At 37.8% G+C, this 21,805-nt stretch overlaps 1 protein-coding gene across 2 annotated transcripts in view; it reads left to right on the top strand.

The window, feature by feature from the left end:
- CSE1L (chromosome segregation 1 like) overlaps positions 1 to 20,808 on the top strand; it is a 41,451-nt gene extending 20,643 nt beyond the window's left edge. For both annotated transcript variants that reach the window (XM_019943747.3, XM_019943748.3), the window contains exons 9-25: positions 1,592 to 1,759; positions 1,866 to 1,995; positions 2,834 to 2,899; positions 3,310 to 3,512; positions 3,961 to 4,045; positions 5,698 to 5,759; positions 11,388 to 11,524; positions 12,661 to 12,764; positions 14,640 to 14,737; positions 16,008 to 16,158; positions 16,301 to 16,509; positions 16,937 to 17,034; positions 17,136 to 17,221; positions 17,674 to 17,755; positions 19,077 to 19,223; positions 20,135 to 20,366; positions 20,588 to 20,808. In XM_019943747.3, the coding sequence (XP_019799306.3) occupies positions 1,592 to 1,759; positions 1,866 to 1,995; positions 2,834 to 2,899; positions 3,310 to 3,512; positions 3,961 to 4,045; positions 5,698 to 5,759; positions 11,388 to 11,524; positions 12,661 to 12,764; positions 14,640 to 14,737; positions 16,008 to 16,158; positions 16,301 to 16,509; positions 16,937 to 17,034; positions 17,136 to 17,221; positions 17,674 to 17,755; positions 19,077 to 19,223; positions 20,135 to 20,366; positions 20,588 to 20,677 (2,148 nt within the window). In that variant the 3' untranslated portion in view covers positions 20,678 to 20,808. The remainder of the gene's footprint in view (positions 1 to 1,591; positions 1,760 to 1,865; positions 1,996 to 2,833; positions 2,900 to 3,309; positions 3,513 to 3,960; positions 4,046 to 5,697; positions 5,760 to 11,387; positions 11,525 to 12,660; positions 12,765 to 14,639; positions 14,738 to 16,007; positions 16,159 to 16,300; positions 16,510 to 16,936; positions 17,035 to 17,135; positions 17,222 to 17,673; positions 17,756 to 19,076; positions 19,224 to 20,134; positions 20,367 to 20,587) is intronic.
- The last annotated feature ends 997 nt before the right edge of the window (positions 20,809 to 21,805 follow it).

Raw genomic sequence — 21,805 nt, forward strand, 5'->3', positions numbered from 1 at the left:
TATTGAAAGTAAGGCCTCAGGAGTATTCACATTGTGAACATTTTATGAAAGAGAAAATCATTTGTCATTGAAGATACTAAGAAAACTTAAACCTCTCTAATGGCCTCTTGAAAAAGTCATCTACAGTGTGGGAAAGAGGGGACATGAAAGTTTGTAATGTGTAAAAGTTTCTGATCTGAGTTTTGTAATATGTACTTTCAACATGTAGCACTCTGTGTTATTCGTTTGCTTGTTTATTAATATATTTATGATTTACCTCTTTCTCAACAAACAAAAAATGTAAAAAGTAAAATATTAAGAATATTTCAACACCAGATAAAAATTACAGTTGGTGATGCAGATCTGTTTGGGTGGCACGCAGAGGGAGAATCATTACTGTGGGTGTACAGCAAATTTTGTCTGAGATTTTTACACAACAAGAAGCAACCAAAAAAAAAATAGAGTTCCAATAAAATAACTCCTTCAGCCCACTAGGAAGAAACCACTCCCTCAGAAAACAAAGCTTGTCTTTACACTTAAGTCTAAAGGAAGTTTTTCACTTAGGATTCTTAAGGGAATTGTTTGCCCATTTAAATGCATCATCTCACTGTGTGACATCCCTTATATTTATGCCTTGAGGAGCTGTTCTTTTATCTCTTCTCAATTTGAGTTCTTTGGCACATAATATAGCTCAAAAAGTATTTGTGATTGCTGTTACATGTAGTAAGCATTATTATATCAGTCACTGTCATGGTTTCAGGTGGGGTTGGCAAGCTTTTCCTATAAAGGTCCGAGTAGTAAATATATTTGGCTTTGTGGGCTATATACTCAACTCTGCAGTTGTAGTTGAAAGCAGCCATAGGCAATACTATAAATTGTATAAATGAAAACAAGGAATGTGTGTGACTGGGTTTTAATAAAACTTCAGAAATTAGGCAGCAGGTTAACCCCTGCTTTAGGTTGTTCAACATTTTATAACCAGAATATTATTTGTGAGAATGTTATAGCATTAGCTTATTGGGAAGAGAACACATTTTAATATATTTGAAATGGGAACCTTTTGGGAGATAGCAAGACTGTGTTACAAAGGAAAATGTGATATGATTTTTATTACTCAGGTTTTTGTAGGAATATATTATTTTCGATTTAATATGTAAATATTTTATAATTCAGCAACCAGAAGAAAAAGCTTTATTTATTTACTTAAAATATTTATTCACGCATGCATGCAGTGCCGTGTCTTAGTTGAGGCACATGGACTTCTTGGTTGCGGCATGCACGTGGGATCTAGTTCCCCAACTGGGGATCAAACCCAGGCCCCCTGCATTGGGAGCGTGGAGTCTTACCCACTGGACCACCAGGGAAGTCCTGAAAAGGCTTTATTTAACTTGAAAACTTTTGAGAACTGCTCTCATTGATTAATAAATAAGAAGCATTTCGTCTTGTATTTGTTTGATAGACCAGGTGAATAAATTTACAGTGGCGTAGATGTAGTTCACAGCACTTGGCTTTGATGTAAAATTTTTAAAGAGTTCAGGAATTACAGCTACTCTCCATGTTTATGATAGCGTTGAAGTTGTATGTTTGAGTTTTCCGTTTTCTCTTATGTGAGGATGAAGAGGAAGCAGGCTTATTGGAGCTCTTAAAATCCCAGATTTGTGATAATGCCGCACTCTATGCACAAAAATATGATGAAGAATTTCAGCGGTACCTGCCTCGTTTTGTCACAGCCATCTGGAATTTACTAGTTACAACAGGTCAAGAGGTTAAATATGACTTGGTAAGGTGATGGTGGAGACAAATAATTAAGACATCCCCTCCCCCCCATGAAATAAATGGTTCCGTTTGCTCTTAAAAAACATGCTTATTTTTGTGTTTTATTCCAGTTGGTAAGTAATGCAATTCAGTTTCTGGCTTCAGTTTGTGAGAGACCTCACTATAAGAATCTATTTGAGGACCAGAACACGCTGACAAGTATCTGTGAAAAGGTTATTGTACCTAACATGGAATTTAGAGGTAATTGTGGCAAAGTGTAAAGCTTTTTCAGGAGATTAATTAAAAGCTTGTTTTTTAAAAGAGTATGTTAGTATAAATTTAAGAATTTAAGAAGTCTTCTCTGTGTTGCTTTTTGTAACATATTCAGTCTAAGTTTTGTTGGATTTAGTATTTCACCAAGGCAGAAGCTATTTTTGAACAGTTGACTTGAGACAAGAAGTGATTGATGACTTTTAAATACAGAGTTGAAGCCCACCTAGTTTGTGCTTAAGGTTAAAATAGTCCTAAGAGTCTGTATTTGTACAAAATGTCTTTCTGATAGTTGGGAAGAGCAGTCATTAGATCATTCATTCAGGAACAAAATGAGGAAATAAAAGTGTAACGTGGGGTTTTATTTCCTTTCCTTTTTTCATAAAACTATATGTAAAGGACAGATCTTTAATCTGATACTGTCTGTCCTACTTGTTTTGGTGTTGAAATGACTGTTTATGAAATAATGGTGATAGTAGTTGTTAGGTTGTTTGTTTAATGTCCTTATCTGGCAGAATAACAAGTTGGCATCCCTAGGTTGGTCTCCCAACACTTTTGAAGGTTGGTGATGAAGTCCAGTTCTGTGGACGTTCACATTAGAACAAGTGAGCCTATCTCGCAGCTGTATGCATTACCTATTACCTAATCTTTCAGGGTAGCGTTTGCTGCTCTAATGATTAAGAGTATATGAAGTAGTCATTTGTTGGGAAAGAACACTTTGCTATAAAACATGGCAATTCCACATACTCTTCTGCACACTCAACTGTAAAGGTAGAATGACTTGCCATGTCTTTCAAGAGGTGATCTGAAATGTCATCTTGCTTTGTAGCTGCTGATGAAGAAGCCTTTGAAGATAATTCTGAGGAGTATATAAGAAGAGATTTGGAAGGATCTGGTGTGTATTTTGGTTTTTAGCTGTTGGTCTCTTAGCAAGCCAGTTTTAAAGTTGCTCTCTGTCTAATAAATACGGGGAGGTGAGGGAGTCCTGATAAGTGTGTCATTTCAGCTGGCTTTCATTGGAGAACTGTTTTCCTTCTTTAACTTGTACATGGTAGAAAGCAGCTCTTTATACGAGCTATATCAAAGTATCAGATGTAGAATTACTTGTCTTCTCTTTTTTATATACTTATTAGTGTTTATCGTACTATTATGGTCTTTCAGTTTTGTTCTCATTTTACATTTGTGGGGAATTTTTTCATTGTTTTTGTTGCTGTTAGCTCTCAGATGGCAATTTGTTTTCTTATAAACTTGGTCGGTTGGTGGTGGTTTCTTTCTCCCATAATGTATTTCCCTTTGATTTTGTAGATATTGATACTAGACGCAGGGCTGCTTGTGATCTAGTACGAGGATTATGCAAGTTTTTTGAGGGACCCGTGACAGGAATCTTCTCTGGTTATGTTAATTCCATGCTGCAGGAATATGCAAAAAATCCATCTGTCAACTGGAAACACAAAGATGCAGCCATTTACCTGGTGACGTCTTTGGCATCGAAAGCCCAAACCCAGAAGGTGAATCCTTTCAGTATATTTTTATTTCTAAAACATAGTTGTTGGTACCACAGAAGTCAAAAAGAAGTGATATATATTTCTGGTTATATAGCCTACTCTGTTAGATAATGTGTCAGTTCTGATTAGAATTCATATGGTTTCCAAAGATGGCTTTATACTGATGTATTAAGCACTTAAGTTTCTTATGGACCAAAATATCAACAGATGCCACACTTGCTTCCTTAGCTGAGACTCAGTATATAAAACGTGCTAAACTTAAATTTAGCTGTTCTTTAATTTAGGGAAGTTTCTTTATTATCTATTAGAATAGTCTTATATGTAAGTAGTTTGTGTTTTGAAGTATTCATTTCCATCTTCAACCTGGTTTTCTAAAGCTGCCTAAATTTGCAGTGTGGTAAATAATTACAGATTTTTCATGTTATTTCACTGTTATGAATTTGTTTTTTAGCATGGAATTACACAAGCGAATGAACTTGTAAACCTGACTGAGTTCTTTGTGAATCACATTCTCCCTGATTTAAAAGCAGCTAATGGTGAGTTTTGTGAAATGTTTTTAGTACAGCTTACACTATACCTGCAGTTATTTAAAAATACATTTATTTATTTATTTATTTGTCTGCACCAGGTCTTAGCTGCAGCGTGCAGGATCTTTTAGTTGTGGCATGTGGGATCTAGTTCCCTGACCAGGGATCGAACTCACGTCCCCTGCATTGGGAGCGCAGAGTCTTAGCCACTGGACCACAAGGGAAGTCCCTACACCTGCAATTTTTATTTTTAACTAAAAAATGAGTACCGTTACAGCTCTATATCACCATGATACTGAAAGTGGTGGCTCCTATCCTTATTGCAGTTACTTTATTGGATAAAATCTCAAATGGTTGCCCCAGATCTTGCCCAGGTGAAATTAACTTTCCATAAAGAAAATGTCTCTTATGTAGAAGGAAAACAGGAACAAGTGAGACTAAATTGTCACTGTGTATTTCTAATGTACATATAATAATGCACTAGAAATTATACTTTGGTTTTTGTTTTCCTTCTCATTTAAAAAATGAACTCTTGGGGGACTTCCCTGGTGGTTCAGTGGTTAAGAATCCTCCTGCCAATGCAGGGGACACGGGTTCGAGCCCTCACCCGGGAAGATCCCACATGCCCCGGAGCAGCTAAGCCCATGCGCCACAACTACTGAGCCTGTGCTCTAGAGCCCACGAGCCACAACTACTGAAGCCCTCATGCCGAGAGCCCATGCTCGGCAACAAGAGAAGCCACAACGATAAGTCCACACACCGCAACGAAGAGTAGCCCCCACTAGCCGCAACTAGAGAAAGCCCGCGTGCAGCAACAAAGACCCAATGCAGCCAAAAATAATTAATTAATTATTTTAAAAATGAACTCTTGGGAATTCCCTGGCAGTCCTGTGGTTGGGACTCCGTGCTTCACTGCCGGGGTTCAATCCCTGGTCAAGGAACTAAGATCCCACAAGCTACATGGCGAAAAAGAAAATAAAAATACAATATTGGGTTGGCCAAAAAGTTCGTTTGGGTTTGTCCAAAATATGTTAAGGGACGAACGAACTTATTGGCTAACCCAATAAAACTAAAAAAAAAAAGAACTCTTAAAAATTGAAGTAAATTTAAAGTACTTGAAACTAATAAATACTAAGGATACTTTCATATGTTTACAAAAATATGTTGATCAAGAGATATTCTTCTAAAACTTTGTGGAAAATTTAAATACACTAATAGGTAGGGATAATATTACAAAGAACTTCCATGTTACTATCATTCAGCTTCAGGAACTTTTAACAATTAGCCGATATTTTATCCCTTTCACTAACTTACTTCCCACTACTAGTGCAAGCTCCTCTAGAGAGACTTGCTCTTGATTCAGAATAGCTTCAATTTTGGAAGAAGATACTACTGTTGTTTCATGGTCCAAATCATTTTTGTTCAATTACATAAGTAACACACGTTCATTTGTAATGAAACTTAAAGATAAGGGGGAAAAATAAAATTATTTATAAACTTACCAGTATTAATAGCTGTGTAGTAGATCATTATATAATTAAGCTTTAATTGACATTTTGTTTACCAGAACCATGTTTTTAAAATCTGATAATGTTGTCACTAGTTTGGGAGTTAACAGTCCTTAGCACTAAAATAACTGTGACTTTTTTTTTTTTATATAGTGAATGAATTTCCTGTTCTTAAAGCTGATGGTATCAAATACATTATGATTTTTAGGAATCAAGTAAGTTGCTTTTCATTTATATATTATATGCCACTTAATCTCTTAAGAGTTTTATTGTATACTGGCTTCTCTTCCCTTCTGTGCAATCATTTGATATCCACATCTAACAAAATTAACAATAACTCCTTGAACTTACGATGCCAGTAGAGACTGTCATACAGAGTGAAGTAAGTCAGAAAGAGAAAAACAAATATTGTATATTAACGCATAAATGTGGAATCCAGAAAAATAGTACAAATGAACCGGTTTGCAAGGCAGAAATAGAGAGACAGATGTAGAGAACAAATGTATGAACACCAAGGGGGGAAAGCAGGGGTGGGGCGGGTGGGATGAACTGGGAGATTGGGATTGACATACATACACTAATATGTATAAAATAGATAACTAATAAGAACCTGCTGTATAAAAAAATAAAATTCAAAAAAATAAAAAAATAAAAAATTAGGATGCCAGACCATGATTAATTTTCCTCAGTTTCTCTAAAATACTGTTTTACAGTGATTTTATTAAAATTTGGGATCCAAACAAGGTCTACACGTTGCTTACGGTTGATTATGTCTCACGTCTTCTAATTTACAACAGAGGGGTCCTTCTTCCCCTTTCTTTATTCATGTCATTTTTTGGAGAAACCAGTCATTTACCTTGCAGAGTTTCTCATACTAGTTCTGGCTGATTGCATCCTCAGAGGTATGATTTACCTCTTGTTCTCTGTTCCCTGTATTTCTAAATTGGTAAATCTGGAGGCTTGATTAGATTTTATTCCTCTGGTAGGTGGGGGGTGGCGAGAGTTTGTCACTGGTATACTTTGCTTCATTTCACTAGGACACGTACATTGTCTCATCCACTTTCAGTGATGTTAAGAGTGATCATTGACACATTTTTTAATTGAGATCTAGGTAACCTAATATAATATTCACCATTTTTAAGTGTATACTTGTGTGGTTTTTAGTATGTTTATTTTTTTGTACAACCAACACCACTGCCTCATAGATTATTTAATTACCAATTTGAATGGGAAAAACAGGATAAATGTTTGTGTGTTTTTCCCGTGTCAGTTCAGAGTAATGAGTTTAAGTGCCTTACCAGCCTCCAGAGGACAAATGAGTGATTTTTTGACTCTCTAGTTGTTCCTTCTTTGGCCAGTAGGAGCCCCATTATGTAGGTTCCTGTGTCCCCTTGACACACTTAGTAGCCCTTAACAGCTTCCCTTCTTTCATATATGACAGAATATTCCATGTTCATCTTGTACATTTCCTGCCCCAGACCTGAACTAGCCACACTTGAAGGTGGGAAATTTTATTTAGAGACTATAATCTAGGTGCTAGGGAAATTGGTTTTAGGCTTTTTCATAGGAGAGAGCCAGAAAATAAATAATACCAATATTATTACTAAAGTAATGGTGCTGAATGCTGTTTGATTTCTTTGTGTTTTTTATATCCTTCGTATATTATCCTATTAGGCATGTATAGTCAAGAAATACTATGTTTAAAGCAACTTGAAATTATTCTTTGTGCATTTTTGCCATTAACTTGATAAATAATTAGATTCTTCTGTTGGGTTTTGTTTTATTTGGGGGGGCATGAGAAAGGTTACTTTACACACCTCCAAAGTCAGGCATGGTACATTCAGAAAGGTCTAGCTTTCCTCCCTGTTCCTTCTCTCGTCCTAAAAGTAACCATTTTTTACCAAGTTTTGGTTTATGTTTCCATTAGTTAATTTAAAAAATATACCCTAATACTGTCCTAGATATATTTATGTATTTCCCCTCCTCCTACACAGAAGAGAGTATGCTAAACACGCTGTTTATCACTTTGGTTTTTTTTCTTTTTTGGCCGTACCACGTGGTTTACAGGATCTTAGTTCCCCAACCAGGGCTTGAACCCGGGCCCATGGCAGTGAAAACTTGGAGTCCTAACCACTGGACCACCAGGGAATTCTGACACCTTGCTTTTTTTCACTTAGTAAATCCTGGATGTCATTCCATGGTAGTATTTACACAGTTCCCTCTTTTTTTTTTTTTTTTTTTTTTTAATTTAAATAGCATAGTACTCTGGGTGGCTCTCCTGTGGTTTACTCAACCAGTCCCCCAAGAGGTAGATGTTCTGGGTGTTTTCTAACTTCCACTATTTTAAATAATGCTAATTATTTGAAACAATAGCTTTGTGTGTGTCACATAGTGTTTTTGCCATTGTAACTTTGAGATAGATTCCTAGAAGTGACGTTACTAGATTAGAGGGTAAACTTATATGTAATTTTGCCAGATCTTGCCAAATCTCCACAGGGGTTGTATCATGTTGCATTTAAAAAAAAAAAGCACCTATTTCCCCAAAGATGTTGGAATTTTGCCATTTTGCCAAACTCACAGATGTGAAATGGTATCTTATTGTAGTTTTACTTTGTATTTTTCTTAGAGTTTAAAAGCTTATCTTGCCATTTATTTATTTATTCTTAGTTTTTATTGGAGTATAATTGATTTACAATTGTGTGTTAAGTTTCAGGTGTACAGCAGAGTGAATCAGTTACACATATATCCATCCTTTAGATTCTTTTCCCATATAAGCCATTACAGAGTATTAAGTAGAGTACTCTGTGCTATACAGGAGTTCCTTATTAGTTATCTGTGTTATATATAGTAGTGTGTATATGTCAGTGCCAGTCTTCCAATTTATTTCCCCCCCCCCCGCATCTTTCCATTTAAAGGGCCATTTTCATTTCTGCGAACTATCTATTCATATTTTTTGTCCATATTTCCATCTGATTGTTGGTCTTAATTTTTAGAAAACATGTAATTTCCTTCTGATTATTATTATTTTTTAATGGTAGAAGATATATTATTTCATCTACCTATATATGTTCTCAGGCACGATCAATTTTATTGATTCCACTGGACCAATAAAAGCTAAAAGTCAGTCCAGCAAGTTCACTGAGACTCTGGATCCACCCCTTCAAGTCACTGATGGAGTCTTTTGGTCACAACCCTTTCCTTGTTAAAGCTCTTCACAACAGCTTCCCAAACATGTTCAGAATCAAAATACCCTTCACATTTTTCATTTCTTGATTCATATATTTTCCAAATAGTTTGAACCGTGAATAAGAATTTGTGGATCCTGAAGTATCTAGTTTTACAACATAAATCTCTTTTATAAAACTTTATCTTCATATCATTCCCCATTTTGATCAATCACATTCAATTCAGGCTCCAGCCAACTGTAGCACTCTCGACCAGAGAAAGGAAAACAGACCCACACCTGGGGCTGCCCCTTGTGCAGGAGTACTCCGTTTCGTATGTTGGAAATGCAGTGGGCATTTTTAAACCACGGATTATTCCACCATTAAGTTATCTGCTGTTGTCTGTTTGAAGATCACAACATAGAAATTTATTAACAGCCACCCCCCAGGGAAGACAGATAAATTCTATTAGTTCTATCTACTTCAGGGCTGAATACCATTTTGACAGTTAGCTGTGATGGAGAAAGAGTGTAGCTTACATTTACTAAGTTTTTACTGTTTGTCAAGTACAGTGTTAATGCTTATGATGGAATCCCACCTCATTTGACTTATACACATTCAGTTATTGGGCCTCAGCAAAGAGAATGAAAGAGAAAAACTCCACCACCTAGTGCCTGTCAATGAGCAGACACCCCCCAGAGTGGGGAGACTCCAATCTACTCTTCCCTCAGTGAGCCTCGTCTTTTTTTTTTAATTGAGAAATAATTGACATTAATTTCAGGTATACAACATAATGATTCATATTTGTATGTATTGTGAAATGATAACAGTAAATCTAGTTAACATGTCACTATACACATTGACAGAATTTTTTTTCTGTTGATGAGAACTTCTGAGATCTGTTCTCTATATGCAGTATAGAAGCAACTGTAGTCACTGTACATTGCATCGTCATGACTTGTTTTGTAACTGGAAGTTTTTACCTTTTGACCCCTGTCACCCATTTCATCCACTCCCCGCCTCTGGCAACCACCAATCTGTGCTCCGTAGGAGTTTGTTTTTCTGGTGTTTTTTTTATTTTTTTTTTCCTGTTTTGTTTTTTAAGGTTCCACGTGTGAGATACATGGTGTTTGTCTTTCTCTATTTCACTTAGTATAATGCCCTTAAGGTCCATACATATGGTCGCAAATGGCAAGATTTTCTTTTTTTATGGCTGAATAACATTCCATCTGTGTGTGTGTGTGTGTGTGTGTGTGTGTGCGCGCGCGCGCGCGTGCGCACGTGTGCACTCCACACTTTCTTTATCCATTCATCCACTGATGGACACTTAAGTTGCTTCCAAATCTTGGCCATTGTTAATGCTGCCTGTGAGCTTGCGGGTGCCTGTAGCCATCTCTGTGTCTTCTTTGGGAAAATATTCAGGGGAATTCCCTGGTGGTCCAGTGGTTAGGATTCAGCGCTTTCACTGCTGGGGCCTGGGTTCAGTCCCTGGTCAGGGAACTAAGATCCTGCAAGCCATGCAGTGTGGCCAAAAAAAATAAGAAAGAAAATATTATTCAGCTCCTCTGCTGAGTTAATTGGATTGTTTTTTGCTGTTTAGTTATATAATCCTTCTGATTCTTAACACTGTCACTTTAATTTTAGTGACACAGAAAACAAAACAGCACAGTTCGTCTTACTCCCTCCAGTACCTCCACCAAATTACCCTGCAGCCATCTTGTAAATTATTTTAAACACACAAGCAGGAATAGAGAATAATTTAATGATACATAACCACCACAAATCTTAACTCCAGGCCATAATTACTTAAACCTACACACACAGTGGAGGGACGCAGGGCACGCCCTTCCCATTCCCATTCTATTCTCTTTCTCCCCAGAGATAATGAATGAATTCAGTGTAAGTGATTATTTATGGCTTTACACGTTTGTTTCCACAAAAATTCTATAGTATTACATAGGTGTAAGTTTTTTATTTATTTAAATGATACCCTACTATAGGTATTGGTCTACATATCTAGTTTTCTTTTGTGCTTAACGTTGTTTTTAGTAGATGTGTTAGAGTTCATTTTTAATAGCTGTGTAGTATTTTTTTTTTTTTTTTTTGCGGTAAGCTGTGTAGTATTCTATCATAAGAACATGCCACAGTTTATTTCCTGTGGATGATTCTTCAGTTTCTTGATTTATACTTTTTATGTGTCTTTGACAGGTATCTACCAGGGTTACATGCAACCTTGTGAAGCTGTTCTGTTTTAAAGATTAAAGGATATGCTAAAGTTTTAGAGGTTTTTAGTGAAGATTAGTATGCTTATGTTTATGCCATCCCCCCCCTCCCTTTTAAGAGGAGAAAATGAGGCACAAAGAGCTTGAATGACTTTTCTAAGAAATACTTGCTAGTGAAAAGTATGGTTCTAAGATTAATGAAATCTCTGCTTCTCCTTGATATTATTATTTTACCCTAACCATAGTTTTATGCTCAGAGAAAGAGAATTGGAAGAGTGAGTGTGAGCTGAACCATTATGTGAAGGTAGAAGTTTTGATTTTTTCACCTGTATCATCTCCATTGTAATAGTGGCTGAAAAAAAAAAACACTTTTTAGAATCAGCAAGTCACTCTCTTAGAGCTGTCTTTTACTCAAGATAGTATCAGTGAGTTACAGCATGTATATTGTTTTTTTCAGGTACCAAAAGAGCATCTTTTAGTCTCTATTCCTCTCTTAATTAATCATCTTCAAGCTGAAAGTACTGTTGTTCATACTTATGCAGCACATGCTCTTGAGAGAATGTTTACTATGAGGGGGCCTAACAATGCCGCTCTGTAAGTATTTGATGCAATATATTTTTTCATCTCGGGGTGAAGACCATTCTGTACTGGTCAAAGATATCTCAGTATATTCATAATTTCATTAGTAGTTAAAAAAATAAATGTGTATATTTTACTCATTTATACTATGCCTCGTTCCAAAAGGATTTGAGACTGCATGCCAGAGTAGACACATTCTGACAGTAAAGTTAAATGGAGGAAATTGGAGCAAAGGAAAATAACTGGGGTGTGAGGTTAATAAACAGAAGTGTGTCAGAGGATCCTGTACAGTAGGTAAAGAAAGAAACTTGTGGATTTTATGTGGAGTCCTCTAGCGGCCAAGGCAGAGAGAAACTTGGTGAGTTAAAATGTCCATAATGTCCATGAGATTAAAATTAAAAGTTATTCAGAAGTGGGCCTTTGTTAAGGGAATACAGTGTAGTAGCCCCGTTCATAGCAACATCATGCAACAGAGTTATTTTCACCTTGCTGTTTTTGTGATCTTATTTAGTGCTGAGACATGACACAGCTGAGTGAAAGTAATTCTCTAGGGTCCAAGGCAGTAGCTGTTGTGGCCTGATCCAAGGATAAAATGCAGAGGATTGGGTGGTCTGCATGTCTTTCAGGCCTTTTCTTCAACAGTGTTATTTCTTGAAACAGCTTTGGGTAAGAGATGGAAAACATTCTAGGTTCTTTCTTTCATCAAGAACTTGAAGTACAGATATGTACAGTGGCCAGTTAAGGGTTGAAAGGTTATCCTTTAGGCAAGTTAAGCCAGTACCTGTCTTCAGGCCCAGAATTTATGCAGAAAACATTTCCGAACTTGCTCCACCTCCAGGAAAGCTAGATGACTGAGAGTCCGGGCTCTGTTCTTGATGGTGACAGATGTGATCCAGGGATGACCTCAACAGCCGTAGACAATGTTGGGTTTGCTGGGTTTGTTTAATTGTGTTTGGTCCCAGATATGCCTTCTTAGGAACTTAACATGAGCACTTATAAAAGCAATATTTTCCTAAGCTGTCTTCCGACTGTCAGTGGTGGGAGATGGCTCACTTTTATGCCAAGAAGTGTGATTTAGTAGTTGCGAAGGGTGTTCCAAAGTGACAAGCTCAAGAGTTGGTAGTGACTGAAAGCTGTTTTTTCATCTATAGCTTTACAGCTGCAGAAATCGCACCGTTTGTTGAGATTCTGCTAACAAACCTTTTCAAAGCTCTCACACTTCCTGGCTCTTCAGAAAATGAATATATTATGAAAGGTAGGCCGTTTCCCTGGTGTACAGACTATAAGTATCTAATTTCAGACTACAGGGGTGGTAAACACTCTGAGTTGTACTTCAGGTTATGTAGTCTATGAACCAGATACTGTTTGTCAAGCATTAGGTAGGTTTCGATATTTTTAAATGAAAAATAGTTTAGTTTGTTGGTGTTTTCAGAAAAAATTTTACCCTAACTTGATATAGAACTCCTCTTACTAAAGAAAAGGTAGCAAACTCCTTTTTTCTTTTCCTAGGTTGAAATTCTTGAGGGCAAAGATGAGCTCAGACAACATTTATTGACGGCATGTTCTGCTAGGTCTTGGTGTGAAACCTGGGTGTATTTGATAGACCCCGCACAGATCCTGCCTTCATAGAAATACTGCCAGGGACACAGGCAGCTGTTAACAATCTGTCAGGTGCTCCATTAGGAGAGTGTTTTGGGAACAGCTCTGGGACAGTCTTAGTCTTACTTGCGGTTGCATTCCAAGAGTCTAGCATGGTGGATGACTCATAGGAAATGCCTTTTTTTTTAAAATAAATTTATGTATTTTTGGCTGCATTGGGTCTTAGTTGCTGCACACGGGCTTCCTCTAGTTGCGGCGAGTGGGGGCCGCTCCCCGTTGTGGTGCGCGGGCTTCCCACTGTGGTGGCTTCTCTTGTTGCGGAGCACGGGCTCCAGGCACGCAAGCCCCAGCAGTTGTGGCGCTAGGGCCCAGCTGCTCCGCGGCATGTGGGATCCTCCCGGACCAGGGTGTCCCCCGCACTGGCAGGCAGACTCCCAACCACTGCGCCACCAGGGAAATCCGGAAATGCTTTTTAATTCCCAGTGCCTCTGGCTTGGTCAGGACCCGTGTGTGTGTGTGTGTGTGTGTGTGTGTTTTCAGCACTGTATTTCTCCCAAGAGTGATGTGTAACTACTTTTGTTGAATGTCCATTTCTGTGAGGTTGCTGACTGGTCCGTGGTCTTCATTGCTGTGCTCCTAGGGTTTGCAGGAGCGCCCAGTATGTAACAGCTTCCCAGTAAATACTGTTGTGTGAATGAATGTGAGGATTCTGTGCCAGCCCAGAGGAGGGGCACTGATCCATCCTGTAGCCCTCAGCTTTCTCTAGCAAGTGATATCTAGGCTGAGGTGCGGGATAGGTAGCAGTTAGCTACTTGGAGGGTGAGTCTTTGGCGTCACTGCAAAGTCGAGGAGGCAAGAAAGGATAACTTTCTGTCTATCCTGTGTGCCTAGCATACAGTAGGTGCTCTACTTAGTAAACATCTATTCTGTTTGTGCAGAAATAGCCATCATATATTTTTAGCTTGATAATGTATTTCTCTCCTGTGCGCAGTGTTTTTAGGTGTCTGTTAATGAGCAGTTAATTCTGTAATATGGGCCTTAGCTTTACGTGTATTTTTGGATTTTTCTCAGGCTCCTAGTCTCTCTTTTGGGGGGTGATGGGCAAGTGGCCTTCTCTTTCAGCTTCTGGTAGGCTGTGATCATACTTCCAATAGGCTAGAGGTAAAATTTCATGCCACTGATTTCTAAGTAAAGGAGACTCAAAACAGACTCCCTTCCACCTGCTGCCCGCCGTGTCCATCCACTACTTCACCTGCCTCCTCTTGGTCTGCTTCTTTAGCCACTTCATTATTTTTTATTGTCCCTTAAGCCTTCTGGAAATAACACTTCCCAGCTAAATTTTGTTGCCAATTGTTGGTCTAATTTTAAAAGGGAGGGAAATTTAGATGATTTTTAAATGTAGAGAGCTATCTGGGGGTTGTGTAAGAGTCTTAAGATTTTAGTTTATGAATCAGTGGACTTTTTTCTCCCACTAATCACTCTTTTATTCTGAAGTTTAACTATTTGTTTTTGCTCTTTTCATATTTTACAGCTATCATGAGAAGTTTTTCCCTCCTACGAGAAGCCATAATCCCCTACATCCCTACTCTCATCACGCAGCTTACACAGAAGCTATTAGCTGTTAGTAAGGTAACAGAACCAGTTCTGAAAGTGCAGTTGCTTTTTAACCTAAATGCTTCAGACTGTTTGAGCCTCAGAACTCCCTGGCAGTCGGTCGGACAGAGAGAGCTCTGTGACTCCTTCCCGACCAGCAGTTAATGTGTGATTCTGAAAGTGTGGGGTGACAGAGATGGGAGCCTGGGCAGAACTCTCCTTTAAGTGTAAGCTCAGAGACTTTAAAACATTTTATTCTCGCTTTAAAAAGTAACGGGTTCATTGAAGAGAATTGAGAAAGTACAAACAATCTGAAATGATCTTAGATGGAAGAAGTAGGCTTTGCACCAAATGGACACAAAAGCAGCTATTCAGACTAATATAAAATGATGACCGAAGTCCTTGTGTCTGTTCTTCCTGACTCATTTCCCCAAAAATAAAATTCACTTTCTTTGATCAGAGATTTTAGATATTTTGATCCATATTTAAGTATTAATACCAAGTTTTAGAAAATAAATCGGTTTAAGGCTAATAAAATTCCTTTGTAGACGCTTATTCTTAATTACTCTATGATAAGGAGATGAAGTCATAGGAAGTATTAGAGAGACTCAAAATAGTGATCCTGTTTGCACCAAATTCTGGGTAAGGGCCTTGGGCCTACTTGGGTTTGGGGGAATTGAGAGAAAAGAGACATAGGGCCTCTCCACTTTCACCTGCCCCTGTACATACACACTTATCTTCTGAGTTCATCAGCTTCATACGGTAGCCTTCCAAGAAGGATTTTGTTTGAAAAAGAAAATTGAAAATGATATGAAGGATTGTCACGGTGCAGATACAGACATACTGAGGCCCACAGAGGTTAAGGTTTGCCTGAGGTCCCACACACGGCTAGTGGCAGAGTCAGGCCTTTTATATCCCTGCTCGTTTCTCCCACCGCTGTTTACAGTGACGACTCTAGGAGAGCACACAGGTTTAAGAAAGCTCCTTGCAAGCGCTGGGAGCTTGGGCTTACGTAGTCACCTCCCCGTGATTCGGAAGTGTTTTTTCATAAGTAGACTTTTGCTCATTTAAAAAAAAAAAATCCAAACAGGTATTAGTATTACTTCATTTTCTGAATTTTAAAGGCACTGTAAAATTTAACATATATGCAGGCTTTTTAGTGTAATTTGTGGGGTTTTTTTTAATATTGATTTAAAAAAAATGGCATCTCTTTCAGTGTGCTTTTAGTAAGGTTAAATGTTTTAGGTTATTTTTAATATAGTCAATTGGATTATTAGAGTCATAAGGTTTTTTTTTTTAATTTCAGAACCCAAGCAAACCTCACTTTAATCACTATATGTTTGAAGCAATATGTTTATCCATAAGAATAACTTGCAAGGCTAACCCTGCTGCTGTTGTAAATTTTGAGGAGGCTTTGTTTCTGGTGTTTACTGAAATTTTACAAAATGATGTACAAGGTAAGTAAAAGAAAGTTATTTTTCTAGTTGAATAAAATTATTCAAGTGATTATAAAATGCAGTCTGCCTAAGAGATATGTGCCTTTTGTGTCAGAGTCATTAATTCTGAAGCTGACAGCTCTGTTTTTACTTTTATCAACAGAATTTATTCCGTATGTCTTTCAAGTGATGTCTTTGCTTCTGGAAACACACAAAAATGACATCCCGTCTTCCTATATGGCCTTATTTCCTCATCTCCTTCAGCCAGTGCTTTGGGAAAGAACAGGAAATATTCCTGCTCTAGTGAGGCTTCTCCAGGCATTCTTAGAACGAGGTTCAAATACAATAGCAAGTGCTGCCGCTGACAAAATTGTGAGTCAGATTTTGATGTAACTGTAATTTTCTAAGGTAACTGAGAAAAACTAGGGATGGCAGATTCTTTAAACTTTTTAAAAAATTTCTTAAACTTAATAAAAAGGGAATTAATTAGAACATGTAACAGAATTAATTAGTAGAAAACATTAATGTATATTTTATTAGAACTAGGTATCCTTTAGTAATATTTATCTCTGGTGGAAACTAAAAGAGTAAGAGCCAAATAGGTTAATTTCAGGAACTTAACTTTAAAGGCTTGTTGTGTTTTTTTTTTTTTCCTCTACACTTCAGAAGTAAGAAAAAGAGAAAAAGGGTTAGATTATGACAGCATGCACCCTTTTCCAAAATATATCACCTGTTTAACTTTTGGAACAATTAATCCTTGTTGCTTCTTTAACTAATTATTTAATCTAATTTGTTGTAGCCTGGCTTATTAGGTGTCTTCCAGAAGCTGATTGCATCCAAAGCCAATGACCACCAAGGTTTTTATCTTCTAAATAGTATAATAGAGCACATGCCTCCGTGAGTATGAATATAACCTCATTGTACATTTAATTGAGGCTTCTGTTAAGTACTCAGAAAAATGCTGAATTTATATTGTTGCTTTTTATTCACTTCTTTAGTGAGTCAGTTGACCAATACAGGAAGCAAATCTTCATTCTACTATTCCAAAGACTTCAGAATTCCAAAACAACAAAGTTTATCAAGAGTGAGTAAAATCATTTTGGTGTTACTATAGAAATAATGAAGGAAAGAGGCTAAAAACCCTTAGACTTTATATGTACATATAAACCTTTTAACAGTTATAAATTTTATATATAAAATATTTTAAGATGCTCGTATTCTTCAAGCACTAAATCAGTTTCAATATATTGTGTTCCAGAGGTTAGTTTGTAAGTTTAAATATCAAAACATTTTTCATTTTTAATAGAAATATCATAAAGAAATATAAATCAGAGACTGTATGTAAAGCCTTTTTATGACTGTAGTGTAAAGGCAGCGATTCTGTATGTTAAATTGTATTAAAAGGCCAGTATTGATGCCAAAGTTAGTCATTGGGTTTTAATGATTTGTGAATATTTCATTTGGCAGACTTTCACTAAATCACTTATTTAATGCAGTGAGTCCTCTGTATTGATACTCTGCACCTCCTTTCAACAGGTTTCTTAGTGTTTATTAATTTGTATTGCATAAAATACGGGGCGCTAGCACTACAAGAAATATTTGATGGTATACAACCAAAGTAAGTCTGTTTTCATTATTTATTATCCTGTTTTTAAAAGCAAAACATTTGACCTCTTAGTCTCTATTTTATAGATGACTTTATAGTTCTTGATGCACAGTGATAGTTATCTTTGTGGTTTCCAAAATATTCTTGGGGGGTTGGGTTGTAAAGGAAATACTGCAAACGTTTTCCTAATTCCCGAAGGTCTCCACACCCCCCACCCCCCCGCCCCCTGCCCCCTGCCCCCTGCCCCATCCCCCGGCATTCTCTACAGCCAGTGTTCTATGTTGTGTTTAGACAGCTGGCATTGTCTCCCGGAGCCTGCCTCTCTGTTAGAGCCAACTGTGATTTTTCAAATGAGAAGAGTTTGGATCAGTGAAATTTTGCTTTTGACTTAGTATATATGCATAAGAATGTAGTTAGGCAGCATTTCCCATGTAGTAGGGAAAGGAAGGATGGAAAGGAGGACAACTCCTTGGAGAAAAACTTTCCGCATCTGTATTGTACCAAAAATAATTCCAGATTGATTGAAATGTAAAAAAAATGAATTAACCTGAAATGTACCAGAAAATATGCTTTTCGAGCTATAGGAAATTGTGAGGAAATCAGCAGTTTCATTCAGTGCTGGTGGTGCCTAAGTTGGTATGGTCTTTCTGTAGAGCAAAAAATACGTACTTGTTACCTAGAGCATCAAAATGTCCATGCTCTTTATCTACTATTTCCACTTGAAAGAATTTAATAAAATAAATTCTTCATAAAATAATGAGAGTATAAATTGAGAATTTTACATTGAGAATCTTACAGCATTTAGAATTATTAAAAACTTTACTGCTAGGATGTTTGCGACAACATTCATAGGCCAAATCATTTTTTTAAAATACAGCCATTAACATTTACATACTTAAAGGTATGTAAGCATAGAAAGTTGGGAAGCTTATAATCCAAAAATGTTAAAACTAGTTAATGCTGGATGGTGGGGTGATGGTAATTCTTTTTTTCTTATCTGTTTTCTGATTTCTAATTTTTCAAAGATTTCATGAGTAATTTGTAAAAACATACAAGACCAAAAGAATGGCTGTAAAGATTTTCCTTGAGCAGAGGCTTAAGGTAGTATTCACAAAAGATGATGACAGTTGGTCACAGAGTAGAGGTTTGATGTTTTTGTTCTGTCATTTTTAGGTCTCTCCCATTCAGTTGACCAAAATTAACAGCCTTATTTTGTATTTTGTTATATTCATAAGGAGTCGCTGAGCATAAATAATGTAAGCATCTCACTGTTAAATTAGACTATAGTGGTATAATGAAATACTGAATGAATTTATTTTGCATTGATTCATAGAATGTTTGGAATGGTTTTGGAAAAAATCATTATTCCTGAAATTCAGAAAGTATCTGGAAATGTAGAGAAAAAGATTTGTGCGGTTGGCATAACCAAATTACTAACAGAATGTCCCCCAATGATGGATACAGAGTATACCAAGCTATGGTAAGTACTCCATGCTAAGGTGTTTTGGAAATTACAGTTTCTTTCCCCTGTGACTACAAAATTAACCAAGCTGTATTCTCTTGGGAGCCAAGAGAATTTGGTTCTGACCTCAGCCTCCCCCCTAGCAACCATGAGATCCAAGACATGACTTGTGGGTTCTTCTGAGCCTACCTAGAAAGATCTTGTTTCCTGATTAACTTTTTTTTTTTTTTTGGCCGCGCTGCACAGCATGTGAGATCCTAGTTTCCCCGACCAGGGATCAAACCCATGCCCCTGGCAGTGGAAGTGCAGTCTTAACCACTGGACCTCCAGGGAAGTCCCCTGATTAACTTTTCTTTGTAGGGGAATTCATGGACCCCTTTGAAAAGCCTGGTGAAAGTCCGTGGTTTAGATGATCTCTAAGACTTTTATGATAGTCACTCGACTAAACCGGCCTAAGTCCTTAAGAGGAGAAACTGAATAGGCCAAGAGAAGGTTTATGTGCTTGTGCTTGATGTCTAGCTCGATGTGCAGACCTAGCTTTTCTTGACCTTTTGCCTCTCCCTTACTATGGTTTCACTCAAGTAGCCTTCCGTCAAGTGACCTGACAACTTGAAGCTTATTTCTTCTGACTTAGAAGCATTGGATTGCCTTGGTCTGGCTTGATGCCATATGGCCTTCTAATCAGCCAGGCCTGGGTCACTCACACAAGCCAGCTTTGGCAGCTCTGGGAAAGAGACATTGGGGTGCTGTGGCCAGAAGAACTGAATGGTTTCTGGTTAGGCATAAGCACCATTTCATTCGTAATTTCAAAGGTCCCTTATTACTCTGGAGACTACGAGTCTACAGTCTTACGTCTCTGAGGAAGCTGCTCCTTATTGTTTAAGTCTTCAGAGCAGTTACTTCAGTCTTTTTGTCATCTTCCAATCCAGGACTCCTTTATTACAGTCTCTGATCGGCCTATTTGAGTTACCTGAAGATAATACTATTCCTGATGAAGAACATTTTATTGACATAGAAGACACACCAGGATACCAGACTGCCTTCTCTCAGCTGGCATTCGCTGGGAAAAAAGAGCATGATCCTGTAGGTCAAATGGTGAACAACCCCAGAATTCACCTGGCACAGTCACTTCACAAATTGTCTACTGCCTGTCCAGGAAGGGTAAGTGTCTTTCTGGTCAAAGAACTCTGTCATTCATCTTCCCATTTTTGAAGGCATGAAAGCAGTTGAGTTACTTGGGGATCCCTTAAACCATTATTGGTGATGGACTGCCCTTCTCAGAGCTGTGGCAGCTCCCCCGTAGAAGGGCGGCAAGTGCGGGGGCGTTGTGTTTGTACGTTGGGATCTCTAGCAGCTGTACGTGTGCTTCCCATCTTGTGTAGGTTCCCTCAATGGTGAGCACCAGCCTCAACGCAGAAGCGCTCCAGTATCTCCAAGGATACCTTCAGGCGGCTAGTGTGACGCTGCTTTGAACTGTACTTTTTGAATTGGCTTAGTCCAGGATGGTTTCTGAGGACATCGTGGAGACGTCTGAGCACAGCTGTGTTAAAACAAAGCAAGTGTTCCTTTTGAACTTGTCTATTAAATGTTGCTTTAAGCTGAACCTTGAGAAAATTAGGTGGTTTGTGTGATCACAAATATAAGTGGGTGACTTTTTCAGTTTGCAGCTACAAAGACAAGTTTTACTAGCTTAGTGTATGACATTGAGTTGAGCATTTGCACAGTTTTGATAATTCTAAAATTTGACAGACACTTAACTGTGGAGGTTTTTTTTCAGTTACTAAATCCTTTTGTTTTGAGGCTGTTCGTATTTCTCTTGTCCTTTGTGTTTTTGTCCGTTTCCTTAAGCTTTTATTGGAAATGTCAGTAAGCAAAGAAATCACTTATGTAACTTGCCAAGAAATGCACATTTCATAGTTTTAAATCTGTAATCAGCAATAAAAGAAAAAAAAAAAAGAGCCCTAAAATCTGTATCTAAGAACATCTTAAGCCCAGGCTTTTGGTGCTGATATTTTTATAATGAAGAGTTTAATTGTTCCTCTCCTGGACTTCATAAAATCCTAATTTCTTAATAACTCAAACTCAGGTTACTTAGTCTTTTTTACAAGGGAAAGGGAACAATTACTGCAGACTTGGGGCTCATCTGTTAGAACTTTCTAGCTAGACCAGTTCCTGGACGGCAGCATGAACTTTATTTAGGTAGATGGTTTCCTCTGTGAATTGGAAAAGAAATGCTCTGCCTGGCTTCACAAGGTTGTTGGGACTGCTTTAGACAGTGCAGGTGTTTGCTCTTTTTTTGCAGTGTCTTTCTTCTCTGAAGATCAGAGGTTACAAGGAACTTTTCCAGCGGTGACATCTTAGAACCTGCGGTCTAGGAGGAACCTACAGGTGTCAGTCCACCTTGGCAAAGGCTGCCAGTCTGGCTCCTCCCTGGACTGGGCCCAGGGGTTCCATGGCCTTTATCTTTAGGGGGTAAAAAGAATCAGACTGTTGACACTTGGAGAGGCACAGTTTCTATGTATACTTAGTGCAGTTAGACTGGAATCTCATTCTGTGCAGATTACGTGGATTTGTTTTTTTCAAATCTCAGGCACCTGACT

This window comes from Tursiops truncatus, chromosome 15 (genome assembly GCF_011762595.2).
Source record: "Tursiops truncatus isolate mTurTru1 chromosome 15, mTurTru1.mat.Y, whole genome shotgun sequence".
Lineage (NCBI taxonomy): Eukaryota > Metazoa > Chordata > Mammalia > Artiodactyla > Delphinidae > Tursiops > Tursiops truncatus.